Source organism: Cavia porcellus, unplaced genomic scaffold (genome assembly GCF_034190915.1).
Source record: "Cavia porcellus strain 051 isolate PalLab524CR breed Dunkin Hartley unplaced genomic scaffold, mCavPor4.1 scaffold_29, whole genome shotgun sequence".
Lineage (NCBI taxonomy): Eukaryota > Metazoa > Chordata > Mammalia > Rodentia > Caviidae > Cavia > Cavia porcellus.
The window spans coordinates 13,943,070-13,968,041 of NW_026947512.1; the positions used below are offsets into that span (position 1 = coordinate 13,943,070).

The 24,972-nt window shown below is 38.6% G+C and overlaps 1 protein-coding gene and 1 long non-coding RNA gene across 6 annotated transcripts in view; one reads left to right on the forward strand and one right to left on the reverse strand.

Annotated features, from left to right (window-relative positions):
• LOC134474022 (uncharacterized) overlaps positions 1-18,916 on the forward strand; it is a 90,672-nt gene extending 71,756 nt beyond the window's left edge. The window contains exon 6 of the long non-coding RNA XR_010044567.1: positions 18,793-18,916. This is a non-coding gene — a long non-coding RNA (uncharacterized LOC134474022). The remainder of the gene's footprint in view (positions 1-18,792) is intronic.
• Positions 637-24,281, reverse strand: LOC100735675 (dimethylaniline monooxygenase [N-oxide-forming] 4-like). 5 transcript variants are annotated; one of them, XM_063240226.1, is made up of 10 exons: positions 24,219-24,281; positions 23,402-23,465; positions 19,519-19,658; positions 17,833-18,021; positions 16,283-16,445; positions 9,436-9,578; positions 8,338-8,537; positions 6,802-7,154; positions 5,568-5,637; positions 637-1,474 (listed from the first exon to the last, which is right to left on the reverse strand). In XM_063240226.1, exons 3-10 carry the CDS (start codon positions 19,648-19,650, stop codon positions 1,102-1,104), a joined length of 1,623 nt encoding a protein of 540 aa, XP_063096296.1. In that variant the 5' UTR covers positions 19,651-19,658; positions 23,402-23,465; positions 24,219-24,281; the 3' UTR covers positions 637-1,101. The 5 variants fall into 5 exon arrangements, 4 of the variants coding, with proteins under 4 accessions (XP_063096296.1, XP_013013524.1, XP_063096297.1 ...); XM_013158070.3 differs by lacking the exon at positions 24,219-24,281 and adding an exon at positions 23,773-24,112; XM_023567180.2 differs by lacking the exon at positions 24,219-24,281 and adding an exon at positions 5,197-5,249 and having other exon boundaries at positions 1,295-1,474; positions 23,402-23,705.
• Positions 24,282-24,972: the final 691 nt, after the last annotated feature.

Consider the following 24,972-nt stretch of genomic DNA (forward strand, 5'->3'; position numbering starts at 1 on the left):
AGACTGATCTCCATGGACAGCATCAATTGGCAATGTGCCTCTGGTTTTTGGTTGAATTTGGCCACACGGAGGCACTTAATGTTAAGGGATGAGAGGGAGGGAGGACTGTAATGATAGACAATTTATTTCCCCATATTTCTACCTTTGGGGTCATCATGTGCAGACTTTATTATTCTTCTGAAAGTAATTTTTCTTGTTGGGTGGCCCTCTCTATATGTTTTTTTCTCTCTCTAGTAATTATTTTTCTTCAAATAAACTATATTAAAATTTCCAGAAATTACCTAATTTGAGCGCCATCTTATTCCCATGACTGTGAAGGGAACAATGGTTATATTTTTATTTGAAAAAAAAGCTACTTAGGTAGCAGGGTATCATATCCATTGGGAAGGGATATAAGAAAGTGCTGAGAAGGAAAAAGACCATACAATAATTCTGATAAAAATGACTGGACCTGAACTTGGATTTTTTTGTTTTGTTTGGTACCGGGGATCAAACTCACGACCTCACATGTGCCAGGCAAAGTGCTTTTGCCACTGAGCTAAATCCCTGGCCCTTGGATTATGAATATTATGGTGGAAAGAAGAGGAGTGATGCACAGATATTTGGAGATAGAATTACTATGACTTAGAACAACACTTGTAACCAGTCAGATTTATTCTCATCAAATACCAGTAGGTGCTTTAGTTCATTTTTTTTTTTGTTGATATAACAGAATACCTTGGATGGATCATTTCAGAGAAAACAAACTCATTTGGGTCACAGCTCTGGAGACTGGGAAGTCCTAGGGCGTGGAGGCAGCTGCTGGTGAGAGATTCACGCTGTGTCATTATGTAGTAGAAAGATGAAGGGCAAACCACTGCCCGAGAAAGAGGACAAGGGGCAGCCTCGCTTTTAACAACCTGCACTCTCGAGCAGAAATCCAGTTGTGGGAGCATAGCACTCATCAGTTCATTGTGTGGAGGCACATGACCCCAAACCTCACTACACCCTCCTCTCAGCCACCACCCCCAGCCCTGCCACACTGGAGACAACTTCCAACATAGGAATTCTGGGGACCATCCCAACAGCAGCACTGAGTAAGGTGAAATTCTATCTTGTATTTCATCTCATGAATTTAGAAAGTGAAGACTGACAGATAAGTAGAAGAGAGGCAAATAGGATAGGTGCCCCCCAAATTTTAAAATAATGTGACATGGAGGTACTCTGGGAGGAATCAGCAACAATTCGAGTTTTTAAAGGTTTCATAGTCCTGTCCCACTGGGTCAGGATGGCATTTCTGGCTCCATCCCATTTCCCAGGGCCCACTAGGCGGTACTGGTAGGGGGTACAGGGTCCGAAGAAAACTTCCCAGGCCAGTCTGGGGTCCTTGAGGAACAGAAGTGGGACGTTGGGCTTTGCACCAATGCATGCAGCCAGCTCATCCATGTAGCAGATGTAGTTGAGTTTGTCTTGACTGGTGTCTTTAATCACACCCCTGCGAGGAAAGAAAACGGGTGGCTGTCATCAATCACTCTCTGCCCTGCAGTTCTCAAGTTACAAGGCCCACCCTTGCCCACCATTTTATTACTTGATTTGCACAACCACATTATATTTGGGAATGTGTTTTTATGTTGGAAAGAAAAAAGAGGGTATATGTGAGAATAATTTGTGAAAAGAGCTGGTAAAAGGAGGTGATTGGCAGAGAAGTTTTCAGTTTTCAAATCTGATATGAGGATTCAACCTGATCAGCCCAAATACAGAAGTTGTGAGGAGTGAACAGGATCAGAAGCACTGAGCATGCAGTCATCTGCATTTTGAAACTGATGTTAACAGTATGCTGAGACAGAATTTTTTGATCACTGTGATTGAACCTGGAACAGATAATGAGCACAGTTTATGAAAAACCATGAGTCATCTGTATACCTGTTGTTAGAAAATTTTCATTATGCTGCAATGTCATTTATTAAATAAATAGATAAACAACAGGATATTGAAATAACATTTAAAAATCAATAATTTTTCAATACACCAATAATAGTGTAGCTGAGAGTGAAATTAGAAAAAAATTACTGTTTACAATACCTTCAAAAACATAAAATACTTAGGAATCAACATAAACCAAAAGAAGAAAGAAATCAACAATGAAAATTACAAAATACTGAAGAAAGACGTAGAAAAAAATAGAAGATACACTTTCCAATTTCATGGGATCTGCAGAATTAATTTTGTTAAAATGATCATATTACCAAAGGCAATCTTCATTCAGTATAATTTCCATCAAAATTTCAATACTGTATGCCACAGAACTAGAAAAAAAAATCCTGAAATTTCCATAGAAACACAAATGCTTGGTATAGTCAAAACAATCCTATATGAAAAGAACCAGGGTAGAGGCATCAGAATAGCCGACTTCAAATCATACTACAAAGGCAGAATTATATTGGCACAAAAATAGATCAGCCAATGAAACAAAAGAAAGGATACAGAAACAAACACACAATTACAGGCATCCAGTTAGAAGACAGTTTTTTAATGGATAGCGCTGTGGCCAGGCATAGTGGAGCAGGCTTGTAATCCCAGAACTCGGAGGTTGAGGCATAAGGATCTCCATGAGCTCCAGGCCAGCCATGGCTATATAGTGAGTTCAAGGCCAGCTGAACCACATAGCAAGACTCTATCTCATAAATAAACAACCCAACAAAAACCCCAACAACAACTACCACAGAAAACAAACTGCTGAGAAAACTTGATAGCCAGATATAGAAAATAACAACTAAATCTCTGTGTTTTCTTTGTAGAAAAAATCAGGTCAAAATGAACCAAAGATCTAGGTAAAAAGCCTGAAACTTTGAAATTGCTAAAAACAAAACAAAACAAAACAAAACACCAAACAAACACAGGGAAAATTCTTGAAACCACAGGCATAGCAAAGACTTCCTCAATAAGATTCTAATAGCACAGGAAGTACTTATAGTAAGAATCACACACGAGAGCACATCAAATTGAAAGTCGAGAGACACCAAAGCACAGCAAGAGACGCAAGAGTGATAGCCTCAATAATGGGAGAAGATTTTTACCGGTTAGTTTTCTGACAGAGGATTAATATTTAGATTGTATAACAAACTCAAAAACACCACCAAAAATCAAATAGCCCATTTATAAATGGGTAAATGAATTGAACAGACCTTTCTTTAAAAACGTACAAATGGCCAATACATGTATGAAAAAGTACTCAACATCTTTAACCATTAAAGAAATGCAAATGAAAAATACACTCTTGTTCCATCTGGTTCCAGTCATAATGGCCAACTTCAAGAATACAAAGAACAGTAAGGGCTGGTAAGGTTGTAGGGAAAAATAACGATTTTACTTGGCCGATGAGAATGTAAATTAGTGTAGCTACTATGACTCAGCTGTACTATTTCTTGGTATATACTCAAAGGCACTGAATCAGCATACTATAGGGATTCTAGCATACCCGTGTTTCTTGCAGCACAACCCACAATAGCCAATTTATAGAGTTAACCTAGGTTTCTGTCAGCAGATGACTGAAGAAAATATGGTATATGTACACAATGGAATATTATTTAGTTGTAAAGAACAAAATGATGTCATTTGCAGCAAATGAATGGAACTGGATATCATCATATTGAATGAAATAAACCAGAGTAAGAAAGACAAGTATCACAAATTTTTCCTAACTTGTAGATCTAAAAAGATTACGTGAAAGTAGAAGGTAGACTATTATAAGACAAGAGGCAGGGAATGAAGAGAAAAGAGAGGGGTTTAAGAGAAGGTAACGAGGGTAGAAATAAAGAATCATGGGTCAGATCATTAAGAGATCATGATGTTGACATGCATTTATTGAGGTGAAAAGGTGTCTACTACACTTCATTTGTGAAACAGCAGGTGTTATGGCTGGTATCTAGATGTTCCTTCAAGTACTCATGTGCTCATGGGTAGGGGTTTTTGGAGATGGCTAGATCTAGGGCATGTGATACTGGAATTAATTAGTCCGCTGGTTTTGCATAGGTTTGCATGTAGGTTGTAGGGAGACCCACCCTGGGTATGGATGGCACTACCACAAGACTTGTGGGCTGGATGGGATAAAAAGGAAATGTGATCCTACTTTGCTGCTGCTTTTTTGTTGCCTCTTCTACGTTCTGCCATGGACTGTTTTTCCTCTGCAAAGTCCTTGTGCCAGGCCACTCTGCTTGGAGCCAGCCAACACGGATCGAAACCTCCACCAACTGTGAGCCAGAAATAAACCTGTCCTTCTTTAACTTCAGGGTTTGGATATTTTGTCTCCTCTCCGCAATGAAAAGAGTAACCAGGACAACAGGTTATAAAGTAGTGTAAATGGCACTGATAAGCTTTTATTTTCAAAAAGCATTTATGTGGAGTGGTATCAAGAAATATTTTTGGGTGGTATTCACTTAACTGTTTTAATATATCCTGGGGGAGATGCTGAGCACATTTGAAGCAGTATTTTTGACTTGTGTAATTATGACTTGGATAATTTCAGTAGAGCAAATCGATAATTTTTAAGCATGTGAGGTAACCCATATATTACTTGGCTTGATTATAATAATCATTTCACAGAGTATACATATCTCATCAGATTATATACCTTAAATATTTTATTTCTTAATTATGTTGAATAAACATGTTTAAATGAAGAAATTAAATAGACAAATAAATAAGCAAAACATTCCAGACGTTCTCAGTACTAGAGATTGGACAGTGAACAAGACAAGCTTGTTCTTGTTGTCAGAATTTGCACTTTAATGGGGGAAACAACAGACTTTGAAAAAGCTCAGCCAAATATCAGGTGGTCCTAGGTATTATGAGAGGTGTAAAGGAGCTAGCCTGAGCTATATAACAAGACCTTATTTTAAAAAAAAGAAAAGATAAAAGAAAAAAGAAAAGAAAAATTCATATTTACACGTTATTAAATCTGGGATACCACCAGGGATATAGCTCAGCAGCACAGTGCCTGACTGGCAAGTGCGAAGTCATGAATTCAATCCCCAGTATGGAAAAAAAGATTGAGCTACTTATTAAACATCTGATCAGAGCAATCTAGAGAGGGTTGGAATAGAAGTCTGGAGCTTTGGAAGGATTTAGTAAGGGACATAAGTTTGGGAGCCACAAGTGTGTGATGGTATTAGAGCCCCATGCCTGGATGAGGTCAGGTGGGAATGAGAATAAACAGACCTGAGAGCTAGGATGAGGTCTCACCGTGGCTCAGGAGCAAGGGAGATGAGGTCCTAGGAAATACGAAGATCACTCTCAGAAGTGGAAGAGTAGAACGGACTTCTGGGGGCATGTGAAGGCAGGACTGTCATCCGTAGGAGGCAGGCTAGTGTTCCACTGAGAAAGTCTGGGGTCTCCTATCATGTGTCTAAATCCACGTATCTAACTGGTGGCAAAATTAGGACTAAACTATACTCAGGCTCAACGTAGTTATTTCTTACTTCCATACCACTTCCCTAGGAATGCCTTTTATACTGAGAATCCTCGCTTCTTTGGCCTTTGGTAACAGGGGGTGTGAGAAAGTTCTCCCTGTAGTGAGCGGTATTCCATACCTTTGAATGAGCTGTTCCGTCTTGATAAACTCAGCCATCAGTTTCTGTGAAGGTGGGATCCTACAGAGTCCTACGAGGAAAGTTAGAAACAACACTAAAGCCACAGTGTTTCTCATTTCTGCCCTTCGACTGGGTACCTCAGAAGAAAATTTAGAGTGGAATTGGAATGCACAGGTAATTTTCTGGAGGTGAAATTCCCTTACCTATGCACTTAGCAATAGAATTTTATTGCCAAAGTGTTAGAGAGGTGGCCCTAGGGGTCAGCACTCAGCCTGAGGCACATGCCCTGGACATCAGCACCTGCTCCAGCAGCTGCTGGTCTGTCCCTGCCCATCTGCTGTCACACTTTTCTCTCTCCTTCTCTTTTTCTCCCTCTTACTCCCCTATATGATATATTATATGTACACAGATATATATATTTATATATATATATATATAGAGAGAGAGATTCTCTTTCTCTATATATTATATATATGACAAATGAGAGAGATCAAGAGAATATATAGTATATAGTATATATATGCACAGAAAATAGAATGTACATATAGAGAGTATATATGGCCAGTGTGTGTGTGTGTATGTGTGTGTGTGTATATCTATCTATCTATCTATCTATATATATATATATAATATCTAATGTATAGGTACATAGATATAAAGAAAAAGTACATAGTGTACAGTGTCTAAAATGTTTTTATGTTCATTTCTTTTTTTTTTGTCTTTTTCCTTTTAATCGGTACCAGGGATCGAACTCACGACTGCCTGCTTACAAGGCAGGCGCTTATGCCGCTGAGCTAAATCTCCAGCCCCTTATATTCATTTCTTAAAGGTTATTATCTTTTATGATCTCAATTTGATTCATAGTATGCATTATTCCAATATCACTGAAAAGAAATAAAATTCTACTAATAGTAATAAATGGAAAGAATTAGGAGTGAATAGATTGGGCTAGAGCAGGCTCTTGAGGTTTCTGATACATTCAGTCTAAGAAATTTGATTACCCTGTGTTGCCACCATTTATTGGACCTTCATAGTCAAGATGCTTTCTTCTGCTGAGTCAGCTGGAGTGATATTTGCACACATTATAATATACACACATATACTTGACTGCTCATTGAATTTTCCCTAATGGTTTATTTTACCTTAACTCCCATCTGTCTTACTGCAGCTAAATGGCATGGCACTCATTTTAAGATGCAGCTGCTCAGGCCAAGCTCTCCCTGGAGTCAGTTACCTTTGAAGACTCTTGTGGCCCACCGTGCTTGGAGCTCTGTGCCTGCTAAGATGGACCCAGTAAGGCCGATCAGGCCAATGATCGCTAAGGTTGTTTTTTCCAGGTTTGGGGGAAACACCTGCTTGTACAGGGCCATCTTCTTTGTGCAAAGACTTTTGAGAGGTTCTTCAAGAAAGGGAAAAGAAAATGTATATCCCGTGGCGAAGATGACAGAATCGATGTCTGCTTCCACTGTCCCATCTTCAAAGACAGCAGAGGTCTCTGTAAACTCTTTCACGCTGGTTTTCACAGTGATTGTCCCACACAGAATGCAGGTTGGCAGCTCATCATTCACAATAAATTTTTCTGTTTTCCTTTAACACAGAGAAAGAAAATTCACTGCAGTTATATGTAGAAGTTACTTCAGCAAATGTTTTATTCAGTTAATGGAGGGGAAATTACCCAGCAAGTCAGTAAAGTGAATTGCCTAAAGTCCAATTCAAAGTTGCTTACCTGAATTTCTGTTCTATAGCGTGTTTTGTTTCCCTGCTTCCAGGAGAAATCATTTAGAAAATGAAAACCCCCTTTTTCCCCATTTTCCAATTATGCCTTTCTTGGAATTAGTTTCTGAAGCAATGCTTTTCCTTAAGTGTCAAGATCAGAGTGTGCACCAAAGCATTTCATGATTAAGGTTTCATGTCATCTCAGTTTGCCAGAATGACATTAGATAAAGAGAAAATTAACAAGAAAACCTTTGAATAAAATTTAAAAAATGGAATCTATTTATATTGATAACTATTTTTATCATTTTACCAGATCACATTAGACATACTGTCTCTATAAAATTTACATGTCAAAATATGTATTGGCATTTAAAGTTGAAATTTCTGTTTTTTTTTTCTTTTGGTCTTTTTGGGGCAGGGTCACCCTATGCAGTTCAGGGTGGTCATGAGCTCACTTCATAGCTCAGGCTGATCTTGAACTCACAATGATTTTCCTCTCTCAGCCTCCCTAATGGGCTTATGGGCATGCACCACGACACCCAGCTGAAATAAATTTTACCAAAGAATATTTGGGTAAAGAATATAATAAAAATCACACATTGAGTTTTCTTTTGCAATATGCAAATGTATACAAAGTTATATTAAAATATATTATTTCAGAAATTTCGATTGTTAAGTTGAATAATATTGATATACAATCAAATAGATGAAAAAATGTGATACGCATACACAACATAATATTTAGGTGTAAAGAAGAGTGGAATCCTGTAATTTGTTGCAAAATGGAGGAAACTGGATGACATTATGTTAAATACAATAAGCCAGACACAGAAAGGCAAGCAAAGCACATTTTTCTTTCATATGTGGAAGCTAAAATTAGAATAGCAACTACTGGCAGTCAGGAAAGATGTGCAGGGTGGAGAGAAAAATGCAAGCTCGATTGGATCTGTTTCTGCTGCAAATGCACATGGGAATTATCACACCAAACCTCATTAATATACACAAATAACATGAAAAATCAATGGATTTTCCATAAAATAAAGAAAACAAGTACCCCTTCTTAATACTTAATCCATAATTCTCATGGTTAAGTGTTTTATTCAGCTTCCTTTGATGAATCCATCTTACTAAACATGAAGGTAGAACTTGCACAATCAGGTTATTGCATCTTGTTGTTGCTACCATGATGTGAGGGTAGCCTCCATCTGAGGAGCGGCTGAAAATCCAGGTGCCAGTTCTAGTGCTAAGAAGCACCTAAGAAACAAGAGAAGAAGGATAAATTCTTGTATGTCACTTGTTGTTTTTTTCTTTGATAGGTCTCAGATGCTCCTATCACATTCTGGTCTTTTAGTAACAGAGCATATTTGTAAATTTGTCTACAGATCTATGCATGCATATGTATTCCTATTACTGCCATTGTTTGGAAAAATACTTTACATATACATATATATATATATGTCTATGTATTAAGTATTTTCTTTATGGGATTACATAAATAGAATTACAGTATTTGTAGGTATGTGTATTGACCTGCAAATTTTTAAATGTGAATAACATAGAATTTAAAGTAAGGGTTTGAAAAAACAATTTTATCTGTGTTAATTATGAATCTATTTTTCTAGAGCTGTGATGATATGATGTATGCTAATATGAGACAGATATTTAAATTGTGAATCTTAAGTATGGACTTTCTGAACATTATATACACATTTTTGGCAAAGTGACAAGAAACAAGGTACATACAGATCTGATTTCTTATAGAAAACTTGGGGACGTTTGGAAAACAACTTCTCCTTTCTTTTTTTTTAAATGAAGTTCTTACTACAGTTACAAAGGACAGGAAAAAAAGAATGATAAGTGCCTGGGTGTAGCAACTTGTCTTATTCAGGAGCACACCTGAAAATGCCGTGTGGCCTGGCATTCACAAAGTATTCCCTACCCTCTTTTGGAGATAGTTTGACTGTGTAAAGTGTGGTCTCTTACAAGGTTCAAAACAGACTAAGCATGGCTTTGAGGCATTGTCATGATCATTTTTCACTTACCCTACGTCAGCATCATTTGGCAATTGGCCAATGTGTTCTAGAGCCTTGACTCTGTCCCTGGCCACCACACACAGGGACGGGAGCCGAGGCTCTGATTCAGAGGGCTGTACCTGAGCTGCTATTCGACTGAGTTCCACTGCGATGTCTCCTCCAGTGTTCCCGAGGCCAATCACCAAGACACGTTTGCCCTGAAAGGCTTCTGGGGTCCTGTACTCTTGGCTGTGCAGGATCTGCCCTTTAAACTTACGGATTCCTGGAGGGGAGGAAAAGATCAGACAGGGAGAAGTATTGAAAGCTAAGCTTCCCCCTTCCCCAGTATGTAGCGTTAGGGTCTGTGTAAATGGGAAGTACCCAAAATATGGTGTCCCTGTATGGTGGCCCTGACATTAGTGGCAGGACATAGAACAAGTGTGTGAGGCTCCTGAGATGCAGTAGTCGAGATACAGATTTAATGCAACCCTGTAGAAAAATCAAATCAAAATGGGTTCAAGGACCAGGTAGGTTGTTTTTTATGTATCACAGAACACTTGATCGACTGAATTAACCTTGTCTTCAAGTTTTGAAACTCTCCTTAGATTAATTATTCCTGTGGCCCCTACTTTCAACTGAATTTTTCATATCCAGGATTTATGCTTAATTCCTTTTCTTAATCTTTAATTCTTTACAAAAGTGCTTATTCCTATCCTGCATTGTCTTTAATTCAGTTAACATGTTATACCTTTTTCAAGCTTGTTGGATATTTTATTAAATTGTTTATCTGTGCATTTACATCCTCTTTAAGCTCACTTAATATCTTTCCCATTTGCTTATTTATTTCTTCTTCTTTCATTTTTTTCGAATATTTTAAACATCTTTGAGCTTTCTTTTTTCTTGCCTGTATCTTCCTACCCTTCAGTGGCCATGAGATTGGCTTTCAGAGAGTGCAGAGTTTTGGGGAGGTACTTTGTTGCCTCATTTTCTCATGTTTCAGTGCTGAGTGTTGAATGAAGATCAGTCAGGGTAAGAAAAAAATTTGTTGTGGTGTGGAGATCTCCTTAGTTAGTGTGTATCTTCCTGCAATGCCATCATGACTTGGTTATGTTCTGGATCATACTGGCCACACTGTATAACTCTGCAACTCATTTTCCCAGGGATCACTGAAAGTCTAGTCCAAAGTCCTTGTTTTTTCCTGTCTCTAGGGCTCATAGATCCTAACTCAGACATCACATGCTGAATGATTCTCTGGAATATGCCTTCCAGAGTGCTCTCATCTGAGGAGGCCTCTCTTGCCAGTGACTTGCTTGCTAAGCTTCATCTCCTGTTAGAAGCAGAATAGTATAAGTGGGCACTGAGTGGTGACCACAAGGCTGGACACCTGGTTGCTGTTGCTGTACTTGGCTTCTTCCTTCAGCAGGTTAGATTTCCCCCAAGATGACTGTATTACCAGATCTGAGCTGTGAGTGGTGCTGGGATCCAGAGGCCATTCTGCTTTTTTCTCTACACACACCCTTGACATTACAATTAATCTGGTGGGCTTCTTCTTTCAAGTTGCCTTCTTGTGTCTGAGGTTTCTGTCTGTCCCTCTTTTCTGAGTTCCTGTCATCTGGATGAGCTTATTCTGAGCATTTCAAGAGCATTGCTACTACTGAATTCTAAGCAGAAAGCTGTAGATAGAAGTTGGCATGGGCAGAGAGCATCATGGGTTAGGTTAGCATAGCTCTCCATATGTCCAGATGATTGATTTATTGAAGAGGGAAGACCCACCCTAGTGTGGGTGGCACTAACCAGTATGCTGTAGCTTGGATGAAATTAAAAGGAAAAAGAAGAAGGGAGTTTTACTCTTGCTTCTTCAGAGGAGCCCAAGGTTAATCACTGGCTTTGGACATCTGTCTCCTGGTTTCCAGAACAGGCTCTTCAGCTTTCCAACTCAGAACCTTCAGCTTTCCATTCCCAGCTTACTTGGGGCTCTGCAGTGAGTTCCAGGCCTTTGATTTTGATTGGCTTCTCTGGCTCTCCAGTGTGCCAATGACCCTTGTGCATCTTTCCACCCTGACTGTTCAGGTGGCTATTGAAAGCCTACCTTGAAAATCCTGTATGTATTTAATATTAAATCTGTTCCTCTAGTATTAATTTATACACCTGCTCAGGTCCCCAAAACCAGAAACTGAACAACAACTACCACATTCTAATTAAGGTGCTAACCAATTATGCAGAGTTTGAGAAGAATGTGTGTGGAGAGTAATTCTATGATCCCTAGCTTCTTATGCACTTTGAAGGTCTAAGATGGTTGGGAAGGAAGTGCTTAGGAGTTGGAAATTGTATGATTATTAATGAAGAATTTTTAAAATGCTGTGACATTTTCTGTTCCATTTCCTTGGACCCAGGTATGAGCAGTTTCAAGAAAACCACTCTGAGAATTTTCCTCTTGGCATCTATGGGAACTGGGTTTGGACCCATGCTTGAATAGCTATGAGTGAACTGCATGCAAGGGATGGTGGCTACGCTGGCAACAGACCGTATTCCACTGGTGATGGTGTGAGATGCGCATCTATGTCAATCAAATGATGGTCATATGGGAGGGAGCCAATCCGATGCCAGCTTTCAGGGATTTTGTACAACATGGTATCTGAACAGACAATGAGACTTCAGCAGAGGTGGAGTTACATGTTCCTTTAATCCCCAGGCCAGCAGCAAACATGAAGCTCAATGATCATTTGCAGTATGGCAAAATTATTAATTAAATTCTTACCTGATTCTTAAACACATTTTTGAATAAGGTATTATTGTTTAAAATTTTATTTAAGGAGAAAAAGAAAAAAAAAACAGAAAAAGGGTACAAGTTACACAGAATTTCAGAAAAAATAAACAGTAGGAAATTACTAGTTAATAGATTACATATTGTCATCTTAGAAATAGTTGTTCAAGTTACAAAATTAAAGCATATAAAGTGGACATTCAGGCAGTGAGACGCAAACAGTTCAATGACCCAACAAAACTCAGTAATATGGTTATCTATCTTATATGCTTAAATATACATGCAGTTATATCCTTTAGAGCACTTTCTTTTCCTCTCCTTTGTACAATGACAATTATACATTTTGGATTTTATTACTCCCACAGTTCTTATTTCTTTTTTTTGAAGAGAATAAAACCAAATGTGACATAACAGAACAGAGTCAGTCAAATCAAAAGGATGGACATAATACATAATGTAAAAACAAAATACAATGTGATCAACAATGGTTACCATAATGCCTCTTGATATCTTAAAAAGAATTGCCTATATCATCAGTTATAACAAAATTGAACAAAACAGTAAAGAACAAAGCCAATAAAACCAAAACATTGGAGACATTACAGGACTTCAAAAGAAGATAATAGTCAACCAGAATGGGCGTCATAATGAATCTTATTGTCTTCACAATTGTTGCCTATACTTTGAGCTTGGTACTATCAAGCAAAACAGAATAGAGGAAAATCAGTCAAAGATGGTGAGAGCAATACAGGGTTTCAAATAAAGTTAATAGGAAATCAAAGTGGGTTACTATAATATATCCTGCTATTTTTTTACTTATTTTTCCCTTAATTAAAAAGATAAAAATAAAAAAGTAAATAAAACAAAGGAGACTGAGATAAAAGAGGGCATAACAACAAAACAGCGCAGGTCAAAACATAGCCATTTAAGCAAAATAGTGTTTCACCACAAGATATCCTGACATAAAAGTAGTTACCATAGTGTCTCTTTCCTTGAAATCTTTGAGTATAACTTCATATACTGTAGTATCAAACATATCAAGACAATGTAAAACCATTCAAGATAATGACAGTATTACAGGGTATTTAGAATCAACTAGCAGAAAATGAACAGTGGTTTCTGTATAATCTCCTTGCCTATAAAAGTTTTTATTTATGTTATCACATATAATAAAATCCAGTAAGATACAACATGTTAAAACCGATGGAGACAGAAGAACAAAAGTTTGATGGGACTTCAAAACAAGATGATATTAAATCAGTACTAGCTATTATGATGTCTTGTTTTCTCCAAAATAGCTGTTCCTACCATCCAACCTTCTCTGCCTCATTTCTGTTGAGCTCTTTTTCTGTCATCAGTTGTCAGTTTGTCTTCTTCATTTTGCTTTCTGCTCCATTCATTGTGGCCTCTTTGCCACTGTTTCTGGAATCTTGGTATTTTTGTTTTTTAGAATATCCTGCAGTATTCTCTGTAGAGTTGAATTGGTGGTTGCAAATTCCCCTAGTTCCTCTTTATCCTGGAATCACCTTGTTTTTCCATCAATTTCTAGGGACAGTTGTGCAGGATATATCAATCTTGGCTGGAGGTTATTATCTTTCAAAGCTTGAATTATTTCCCCCCATGCTCTTCATGATTTGATGGTTTGTGCCGAGAAATCTGCTGTAATTCTGCTGGGTGTTCCCTTGTAAGTGATCTGTTTCTTGTCTCTGAAGGCTTTTAATATTCTGTTCTTATGTTGGATTTCTGGAATTTTGATTATTATATGCCTGGGTATACCTCTGTTTGGGTTGTAGGTGGCTGTGGTCCTGTATGCCTCATACATCTGAGTATCTTTACCTTTTGCTAAATTAGGGAATTTCTCCTGGATTATTTCTGTGAATAGCCTTTGTAGTCCATTTGTTTGTGTCCCTGCTTCTTCTTTTACATTTTTAATTCTTAAGTTATAGATCCTCTTATCATCTTCTAGCCTTTGTATTATTGCTGTTTGTTTCCTTGTTATTTTTAAGAAGTTTTTCATTTCATGCTCCCACATTACAAATCTGTCCTCTAGTTCAGATAGTCTGTCCTTAGTTTCTTTCAAGCTGTTATGCCAGATTTCAATAGAGTTTTTAGTTTCCTGGTAATCTCTTTGAACCTGCTTCACATATTCTATGTTTTCTCTATTTTCTCCATCAAACAATTCTCCCCTTTTTTTCTGTTCTTCCATTCCACCATCTGTTTTTTCTTGGGTGGTGCTTAGCATTTCTCTAACTATTGTACTTATATCTTGCTTTACTTCGTTAAATACTTCACTTTTGAACTCATCTATGAGGCTCTGGAGATATTGCTTTATGTCTATTGTTGCCATGTCTGATATTGCATGTTTTCTGTCCTCATTCTCCTTTGCATTTACCTTTCTTGGATCAGTGTTCTCAGGATTGGGGACTGAGGACCCTTTCTTGTTGCTCCCTCTTCCCATACTTTTTGTCCCTTCCATACAAGTGTATATAGGAGGCCCAGTTTCTTTCTTTGTCGATTACAGTTTGTTTGAATCATACCAGCTAGGTGTTCCCACCCACTGCAGTGTACTAGGGAGACACAGGCCTGGGTAGTCTCTGCTGGCCCGTCCCTTCAGGTCAACCTACTGAAGGCTTCACTGTGAGGGTGCACAACCAGGCTCTGGGACCTGGTTTTGGCTAGCCTACTGGGTCTTAGTCCATGGCATTGTTCAGGCCAAGTGCTCCCCTCCAATCCTGCTTGAGAGGGGAATCACTGCAGCATCCTGTTCCAGCTAGTCTGCCCGGTCCCAGAATGTCCTCTATTGGAGCCTCCTAGTCTATGGAAGGGTCCCTGTCCCTCTCACTTCCCTCAGGTTGATGCAGGGCTCCCTGCCAGTCCCGCTCTCAACTCCATTCGCTGATTCCTGCTCTCAGAGCTTTTGTGCGTCTCTCTCCCTGCTGTCCTGATTCAGATGCAGCAGTGCCAGCAGGAAACTCAAATCGTGATTTCCAGAGGTGTGGGTTCCAGCTTCGGGGCTGAGATTTTATCTGTTCTGGTTATAGCACCGGGATTGCATTTCCAATTGGTTTCTCTCAGCTTAGTTCGTTCCTGGGTCGGCAAAGTATATCTCTCCTTACTTAGGACTCCTCACACCACACCATTTCTGTATTCTAAGCTGGCTATCTCAGAGAGCCTCTGTAGCTGCTGTTATCTATCTGCCATGTTCTCCCAGAAGTCCCCAATAAGGTATTATTCATTTTATATGGTTTATATTTCATTTTTTCTGCAAAAGTCTGCAAGTTTTATTCTTCTTAACTTTCCTTGTAAAACCCTTCCATCTTTCAAATAAATTTCAAAACTTCATTTAAAAAGTGTCTTCAGGGCCATTAGTAAGTAACAAGTGAGGGGCAGCTTTGCTACATTTCAGTAATCTTCATTTGACTAATTGTATTTTCTACAGCTGAATCTGAAGAGATTTCAACTCTTCAAATAATCAATTTTGACCTCAAAAATTGATTTTGCCAGTGGTGAGTCTATTGTTATTATGATTTTTTAAAATCTTTTTGAGACAGGGTTTTGCTATGCAGTTTAGGCTGGCCTTCAGCTTTGTAGCCCAGGCTGGTCTCAAATTTGCAAACGATTTTCCTGCCTCAGCCTCCAAGTTCTGGGATTACAGGAGTGTGTCACCATGCCTGGCGAGAGTATATTAAATAAAATTTGCTGTTGGAGTTGAACTATTCACAAAAGGGAATTCTAAAACACTTTCTTTTGGATGGCTACAATCTAAGAGGAGTAATGGATTATTATTGTAGTGAATATTTTGAAGGACAAATATGCTCCTTTACATGTATAACTTTTAAAGCTGTATTAATCTTTTATATATTCTCCAAGTTCTTCACTTACTTGTTGGTCCCAATTCAATGAATTTGTAATTCAGTTCCCAAAATCAAAACCTCTTTTATTTTTTCTATCACAGATTTGATAGCTTTGTGCTTTACTTGATCACTGAACTTGAGTTAGACATGATAGATAAAGCTTAAGCAATAAGATTAATATAAATAAATAGGTAAGATCTGAAACCTATATAGTGCTCTCTATGGGTCAGTGTAATTTTATAGACAATATCCTTGAGAGTGAATACAAAGTTGTCTATAATCATGAGGAAGTATTTCAATTACAAATCAATAAACTTTGCTTTACAATCTCCCAGAAGAGCAGGTAGGTCTCAGATAGGAGTGACTCACCCGGGTAGGACTCCAAAGGTAAATGAGGATTCATGTAATGTCCAGTGCAAATCATGACAGCATCAAAGACAGCTCTGGCCTGTTTGCCTTCAGTCTCTGTGACAACATCCCACCGTCCAGTTTCAGAGAAGTCTGGACATTGTGTCACACTGCACACAGTAGTCTACAAGTAAAGGGTGAACAATGATCAGGTACAGCAGTGCACAGTTGGAACCCCACACTTGGGAGGCTGTAACAGGAGTCACTCTGGGCTATACAGTAAGTGAGGCCCTCTGGGGCTATACAGTAAGCTCCTGTCTCAAATGAAACCAAACCCAAAAGAACAACAGCAATAACAACAAAACACCAAAATAGAGGCTCACTTCCTGCTAAAATCTTTGAACCTTATGTAATGCCTGACATGGTATCTGTACCTGTTACTTTATATATACCATGTCCTGTGTTAGGAGGTCTATAAATATTATCTGTTCCAAGAAAAGATAAGGAACTTGTGCAAACTCTCAAAGGCAGTAATATATGAACCCGAACTCAAGACATCAGACTCATTTCCATAGAAAAGAAGAAAGGATCACTTTACGTTCCTTCTGAGAAGGAAATGAGTTACAATATTTGTTTTTTTAAATTCTAAAGAAAGACAAAACAGAAAATGAGTAGAAATAATACATACTTTCAAAGAAAAAAATAAAACAGTAATAAATCACTTGATGTTTACATATTATCCTCTTACAAATAGTTGTTCAAGATACAAAAGTGGAACATATAAATGGGAACTCAAACAGCGAGATTGCAAATAGTTCTGTTCAACTATCTAATAAAAACTTAGTAGTATGGTTATCAATCTTATACTCTTAAACATACATGCATTTATCCATATCTACATTTACGTTGAGATTAAACAAACCAAAGCACACTAAAATCACTCTGAACAACAAATAATAGTATTGCTGGATTTCACATCGTGACGCTCTGCGATCAGCACTGGGTACTGTAGTGCCTTTTTTACCTTCAAAGTATTTGTTCATGTGTCATAAGATCAGTTCTTGTGAACTGTTTATAGGTTCTACACATGCATGAGTCCTAACATGTATTTCTATCTTTCTATAGTAGAGGGAGAAACAGAAAAGCATCACAGAACAAAACATATTCCTATAGACACATAAAACTAAAAAGACATATAAAACTGCTTAGTTATAATATTTGATGTATTTAAAAAACTTAGGAAAATGAGATTTGCTGAATTATAATGTTTACCAGTTCAGACTTCTAGTTATTTCTCATTGGCTTCACGAACAAAATTCCTTAGTTCTTAGAAAAAATTCCTAAATTTCATCTTCAGTGAAAGTTTAGCACTTAAGGAGGAACCAGGAAACTGAGCATTTTAATGATTCATTTGGGTACAACATGAAGAGCAGAAGGAATGAGGGGACTTTATTAACTCTTTTGTTTATAGAGAGAAAAAATCAAGGGGTTCACATAAACACCTCATTTCTGTTAGACTGCCGAATGGGCAGCCTTCCCTTCTGAACCTTTAAGAACCTAAAGCATCTTACCTTGAATTTAATGTATTTAAGGAGGCCAAAGTGCTCAGCAAATTCTTGGAGATAGTTCCAAAATTTCCCATGGCTCATGAAATTGGGATAATCTTCATGGAAAGGGAAGTCACTATAACTTGTCATTTCCTTGCAGACATTTAATACTAATGACTTGTAGACCTTGGTCATTCCATCTTTGGAATCTTCCTGTGGTGAAACCGTAGTTAGTGGCACATAATGTAGGAGACAGGAGCAAGTGAACAGAGATTTTGCTGTCCAGTGTCACCCCAGCGGGAAGGTTTCTCCACTGGCTATTAGAGTTCTACTTGTCATTTTAAAGACTTCCAGAAAACCTATACTAGGTCCCCATAGTATAATGATGAGAAATCATTAGTGGGATTGAGATAATCAAATACAGTATCTTTCTTAAACCAAAAGAAACAGATGAAATGAGGTGATCACACTGATCACATTTGTCTCTTACTGATTTCATTCCCCCCTAGATTGTGAGGAGGTCAGAGTTCGTGTCTGTGTTGTGTACCTCTGTGTCCGGGCAGAAGGATATAACAGTACGTACTGAATAAGTGGAGAGGAATAGTGTCATTTTTTTGAAATAGTATTCAGAATACTGGAAAAGATTATACTGAGATTGTAATAGTCCTGAGCTGTAGGTATTGTTACTACATTTCATTTTTATCTTCTTATTTTTAACTCAGTATTGTTTTCTAAGGTTAATTTATATGTTAGGATAGGAAAAAATATTAGAACAACTGTAGATTTACCTGTAGTAGCAGCTACACAAACCCAGACAGTGGTTTCTATGCATATCATCATTTGCTGCCTGAGAAGGCTGCTCATAGTATACCAGGAAGAGATTTCTCTCTCCATTCTTCTCCCCCAAGATTGTAATCCTCAGGTTTTGGCCATTCCTTGCCTACATAAATTTGCTTATTTTGTTTTCTCTGTTATCCACCCAAGATCCAGCAAGTGTCTTCTTTTCCCTGAAAGTTTCCATCGTTCACACAAGTCAAATGGACACTGCTCTTCTATTTCCGCCTGAAGCAGCTGATACTTTGCCTGCCTGGATTCCATCTTCTGACACCTTCTTACCCATCACTGGGTGAGTCCATCCACTCCCAGTGAATACCTTGCTGCTCCTAGAAAGGATCAATCCTGGCCAGGGGTAGGTGGATTTTAACCAGTTCCTGATCCACTTTCTGATGTTCAAGTCATTTTATGGCTGACCTGGACATCAGAAATATGCCCTAGCTTCATAGTCTACTTAAGAAGGATTGGCCAGTTCTTGGGGTCTTTTTATTCTGACTATGTGGAATCTCTTTCCCTGGTGTAAGCTACTGCATATTCACCAGTGCTATTCAGTGCATGATATGACACTCTGCTGTTTTGTTTTATTAAATCCATGGTCCAGAAATCATCATAAATTTTCAGCACTGTGTTTGTCTTTCAGACTTAAATTCTTTATCTTCTCATATCCTGGCCATACCCTGCCCCTTCTCATGGCTCCCCACTTATGAGACTGCATCTGCATAGTGCACAGCACTGTACCATGCACACGTTTGTGTGGCCACTGTGAGCCACTCCCTTACAGGGTCCCCAAGGAAGGCCAAAGCCACCTGACTGAGCAGAAACAGAGCAATTGTCCAGATTACAACTGACGCAGAGGGGCACAGGTGAGGCACGCACAGTAAACTTCCATAGTCCCCCGAAGTCATCGCTTCTCTCAAAGCAGGTGGGCTCCAGGTCCTCGTCCAAGCAGCATTTGATGGCAGACAGGCCGCTCACCCCAGCTCCAATCACTGCGACTCTCTTGGCCATGGGATGCTCTGTGGGAGGAAGGCTCTTTATATAGCAAAGCTGGAACAGAGCCTGGGACACAGGAGCTGGCTTAGGTAGGGCTAGCAACACTCTTCTTTCACTTTTAAGTGGAGGTTGAATCACATTTTTGCTAAAAATTGCAGGCTTTGAAATCAGACTGTTTTGATTTAAGTACAGGGTTTGTGACCTATTAGCAGTGTGATTTTAGACTCACGTTTTATCTTTTCTGTGCCTTACTTTTCTTGCCAGTAAAAGAACACAATAACAACAACAACAACAATAATGATAATAATAGTAAAACTAGAATTGTGAAGACTAAATGATTGCTATATGTTGGAAGAACTTTAGAAACATAATTGCTACACAGTAAGAGCTCAGATTAATTTACTTACTGTTATTTTATAGTGTAGCCCATATTTTCAGCTCTTAGGGACAGATCCCTTCAGTAGCTACCATGTTGCCTCTCTGAATTCTAGGCATTGCAGTCAGTAGAAATGCTTGTTTTTATTAAAGACATCTAGAGTCTTAAAGAATAAGTGACCGTGGCCACGTACTGCAGTACAGTAAGGGTATTACATGCAGAAAAGGGGTAGGGTTCTTTACCTTGCATGGAGACAAAACTGATCATAACAGTCTCAAAAAAAGTCACATGGGACATTCTGGAGTCCATTATGAGGTCAAAGGGAAATAATGATGCTTATGCAGTATCAAGAGACATTGGAGGATGTATATGTCATGGGAATTAACATCCATTTTCTAAATTTTTAATTTGGGCTTCTATATAGCCCAGTATAGCATTTGGCTGATCTGAGGAGATACACATTTAATTCCAGTAAATTGAATTTACATCGTGCTAAGGCTTTTGATATGTTGACTGGACTTATTCATAAGTGTTGTTTTCCCTGTAACCTTCTTGGTGGATACAGAAAACATACCAACAACAGTTTCTCTCAATGTATTTGTTTTATAAAATGTGTTTAACTGATTTTACTTTGCTTGTGAAGATATAATATTTGCCAAAAAGAAATCTAGCTATACAAAGCCAATGTGAGTTTTTAATTGCATTTATCATACTGGTATCTGCTTTGGAGAGCCAAAGCAGAAAATATTTATTGAGCTTCCTGCACCAGCAAATGTGAAAAATATCATCCTCAATCATCATAATTGAAGAGCCTGAAATTCCCGGTGACTGCTGTCACTAAGCCTTTCCCTTCCCCTTGCTCAGGTTCACCACTGCACATTTTGGAGTTTGTCCCTCTGGCTTTGCAACTTGCCTCCTAATCAGATAAGTCCTGGGCATAGAAGCAGCATGTCTTTATTGACTACAGGGAGCAAAGAACTTCAGATTTTTTAGAGTCCACTGGTTCCAAGGCAGACTCATGGGCTTAAAGTGATAATACAAGAGGCTTGCCTGTTCCAGAATTACTGACTGTCTTGCATTTTGTAAGAGGTCTCCATTCCTGTCTACTGCAACATTTGTCATAAAATTTATACTCTTTTCTTTTTAACTTGTATTTCCTTTTGAGGCTTTCCTTTTGAGCTGGTATAGGAAGCTCAATAAATATTTGCTGCCTTAGTTCACCAAAGCAGATACCAGTATGATAAATGCAATTAAAAACTCACATTGGCTTCATATAGCTAGATTTCTTTTTGGCAAATATTATATCTTCACAAGCAAAGTAAAATGAGTTAAACATATTTTATAAAACAAATGGGCTCTGTTGTCAGCAGAATTGGACTCTACTTTGTTTCTGCTCCTGAGTAGTCATATGACCCTGAGAAAACTACTAAAATGGTTTTAGATGTATTATTTGAAGTATAAAGATAGTTTACATGTTAAACGATTGTGTGAGTATTAAACAATGTGTTATTTATACCAAAGAACGCGGCACAAAACACTCTGTGTTTATTCTGTACTTCCCTGATTTCCCCTCCATTCTCCCTTGAAAAACAGCTCACACAGATAACTTCATCAGCAAGTTTGGAAACACAAAGGCAAAAATACCTGTGGTCTCTTTTGGGTTGAGATGTAGGAGGTCTAAAGTAGGACCTTCTAACTGGAAATATATATGGCCTCTTCCAACAAACAAACAACCAAACAAACAGAAACAACAACAAAAAGCTTGTTTTAGGCCACGAGCTGAAACCTTAGATTTGGCAGGGCTCTGCTGTGCTCTGTCTTTGAATGACACAAAAGAAATGGGTAATCACACTGGCGAAGTGAGGTATGTGCAGAAGGGAATGGGCTGGTAGTAAATAAATTCATGCCGTAGGAATGCCCTGGCTAGCTCTAAGTGCAGGTACTGAACCAAGGTGATTAAGACTTAGCTACCGAACAAACATAATAAAATCCTAGAAGGAAAGAACAAACAAACAAATAAACACCAGTGATATCCCTTAAGGGTGCTGCTGCATGGAAACAGGCTGACATGCAAAAGACACAGATGCTAAGTCCTATAACAGCAGCCTCCCCTAGGTACAAATGCTTGTAGACTCTCTTTGGCCCTATTTACAGTAGGATGTTGGATGAAAGGGGCCTGGGGAGAAACACCTTGACTTATAGAAAATGGTTAGGTACTGTACCGGCAGTAGAAATACATTGGGAATTTGTACCTTTTAAAATTCATATTGATAAGGGGCTGGGGGTTTAGCTCAGCGGCATAAGCGCCTGCCTTGAAAGCAGGCAGTCGTGAGTTTGATCCCCGGTACCAATAAAAAGGAAAAAGACAAAAAAAAAATTTCATATTGATAGCCCGTGAGTTTTTGAATGAGAGTAACCTTATTATAATATGCTTTAAGTCAATAAAGACAGCTTGTAAGCAAACCAGAAATTGAGCGTTCTGAGAGTCCTGCTGTGCTGGCTCCAAATAAGCAGATAACTTTGACCAAAATTTCTCACTTCTCATGTCTTCGACATATACACAAAATGAAAAATTAATTTTTTTTACTTTTTCATTTAAGGCTCTAAAGGATTTTTATTTTTCAATTTAAAAATCAAATAAGGGGTGCCAAACAAAACAAAAACATGGATTCAAAAGTGGGAGAGAATACTGGAGACTTGAAGGGTTGGGAAAGTAGGAGATGGGTGTAAGCTCTTCGAAAAATAAAACTTTTTGCGACAAAACATAAAGTACTTTCATAAAGATTGCTTTTGTCTAGTCTTTTTGCATCAAGGAGTCCTGATCTACTGAGCTAGACCATTGTCCAACAGGAAAACCCCATCCCATACCTAACCGACCATCCCACACCTAACCACCGATACTTAACTGAAGAGGTCCAATGTCTTTTAGGTCAGAAAGACCTGTGGGTATCTGCAGACCATATAATCAGTCAGAATTTCTTTTAGTTTAGAATATGATTCATTAGTGTTTCTTTATCATTACCCTACTGGCTCTAACTTCGTTACAGTATTTCTTAGCACAATGGTTGTATAATATGTTGGGTTTCCCAACGCCTGGCATTCCTATTTCATTCATAAACTGAAATGAGAGGTGAAACCAGAATCACTGAAAGTCCTTTGCTTGCTATTCTCACTGACACCTTTGCAACTTGGTTTTCTTACAATTTCCTTAGCTTGGGAGGTGAGTTGGGGGAGATCTCCCCACTACTCCGATGACTCAACTCTAACCAAGAGGCTCTGGAAGAGACTGACATTCATTCTTAAAGAATGCACTCTTCAAGGAGAACATTCATCCTCGCAAAAGAAGTTTCTGGAAACATTTCCCTTTTTAAAGAAACCCAGGACACTTACCTTGTTAGCACAAAGCAGATGGACTTAAATTATTTCTCGAAGTTGAAAATAAGGTGGTGTTTGTCTGGAAACAAAAATGAAATCAAGACAGTTTGAAACTCAGACTCCTGGTTTTTCATAAAAGAAGAACGGAGTGCCGATTGTGATCAAAATGCTCCCAGGAAGACCAAAACAACTTGTTTTCTCTCAAACTAGTGACAGCGCAAAATATTTGGGGAAAAATGGCATAGCCACATGGTTTTAATACTGTATCTCATAAGAAAGCTAGACGCCAAGTTAGAATAAAGTTTTTTGATTGGAAAGAAAGATAGGGCTCCTACCTTTTAACCCCACCCTCCTAAATGTCAAAGTTCAGCCCAAACCCCAATTACCAGAGAAGCGCTTGGTAAGCAGTGCTGTGGTCACTGTTGTCTTCAGAGGGTGCTAAATCACAGCCTCCACAGCCAGGCGAGCCGTCTGCTCCCAGAAATGAGCATGCATAATCACAGGAGTTGTCAAAAAGAAGATACTAGTGTAGGTGAGCACATTTTGATAGTCTTCTCCAAACATGGGATTTTAAAATTCAAGATTTGCAAGGAATTCAGACTGGGCCAGCAGGGGGAGCTAACACACTGAGTTTAAGCATAAAGTTGCTCTTAGATATTGGCCTCCGGCCCAAAAAACAATGGTTAGGGAAGCACAACGGTACTAAGTGGCCAGCATTTTTATTTTCTCCATTGAATGCATAGAAGCTAACAGAGCAGACCACCTCAGGTTTCCTAACAAGGTTTAGGGACAGTTTTTGAATGGTTTTTGACCCAGGAATCTTTAATCATACCTTTGCCTAGTATAATTCCTCTATGTAAATAAAAAATGATAATGCCCTTCTCCGAGACTTGACAGCATTGTTCAGAGTCCAAGGCAGTCTCCTCAGTTGTGAATGGTGAAATTCAGAAATATGTTACTTCATACTAAGGTCGAATGGGACAAGTTAAACATTCCCGTTTCAAAAGGGAGGAACAGAAAGCAGAAATGAATTGGAACAAAGTGAGACCATAGCTGAGCAGGTCAAGCATTAAATCTGGTAGCTCCAAGTCCATATGGAGCACGTGGTAGTGAGATGTGAGTTCCAAAGGGCTTTGTCAGCCTCACTTCTATGGCCTTGTTCCATATGGGATCTGTCTGTCTTTGTCTCAGTTTCTGTCTCTGTCTCTGTGTCTTTGTCTCTGTCTCTGTCAGTCTCTATCTCTGTCTGTCTGTCTGTCTCTCTCCAATTTCCTAATGTAGTTCAGGTTGGCCTTGAACTCACTATAGAGCCCAGGGTGACCTTAAACTTGTGTCAGTCCTCCTGACTCAGCCTGAGTACTGGGATTATAAGCAAGCAGTAACATGGTTGGCAATGGTCTCTCTGTTGAGTTGACTCAGTTTGCTCTCTGCAGTTTTCCTTGGCAGATGTGCCACCTTCTTGGTATCTCCAACTTTGTGGGTATCCATTGTGGCATTGTTTCACTCCGGTAGCTTTACAGATTGCCCTCCTTGGGGCTCCTTGCAGGAATTGCAGTTATGTTAAACATTGCCTGGAATTTGAGGAC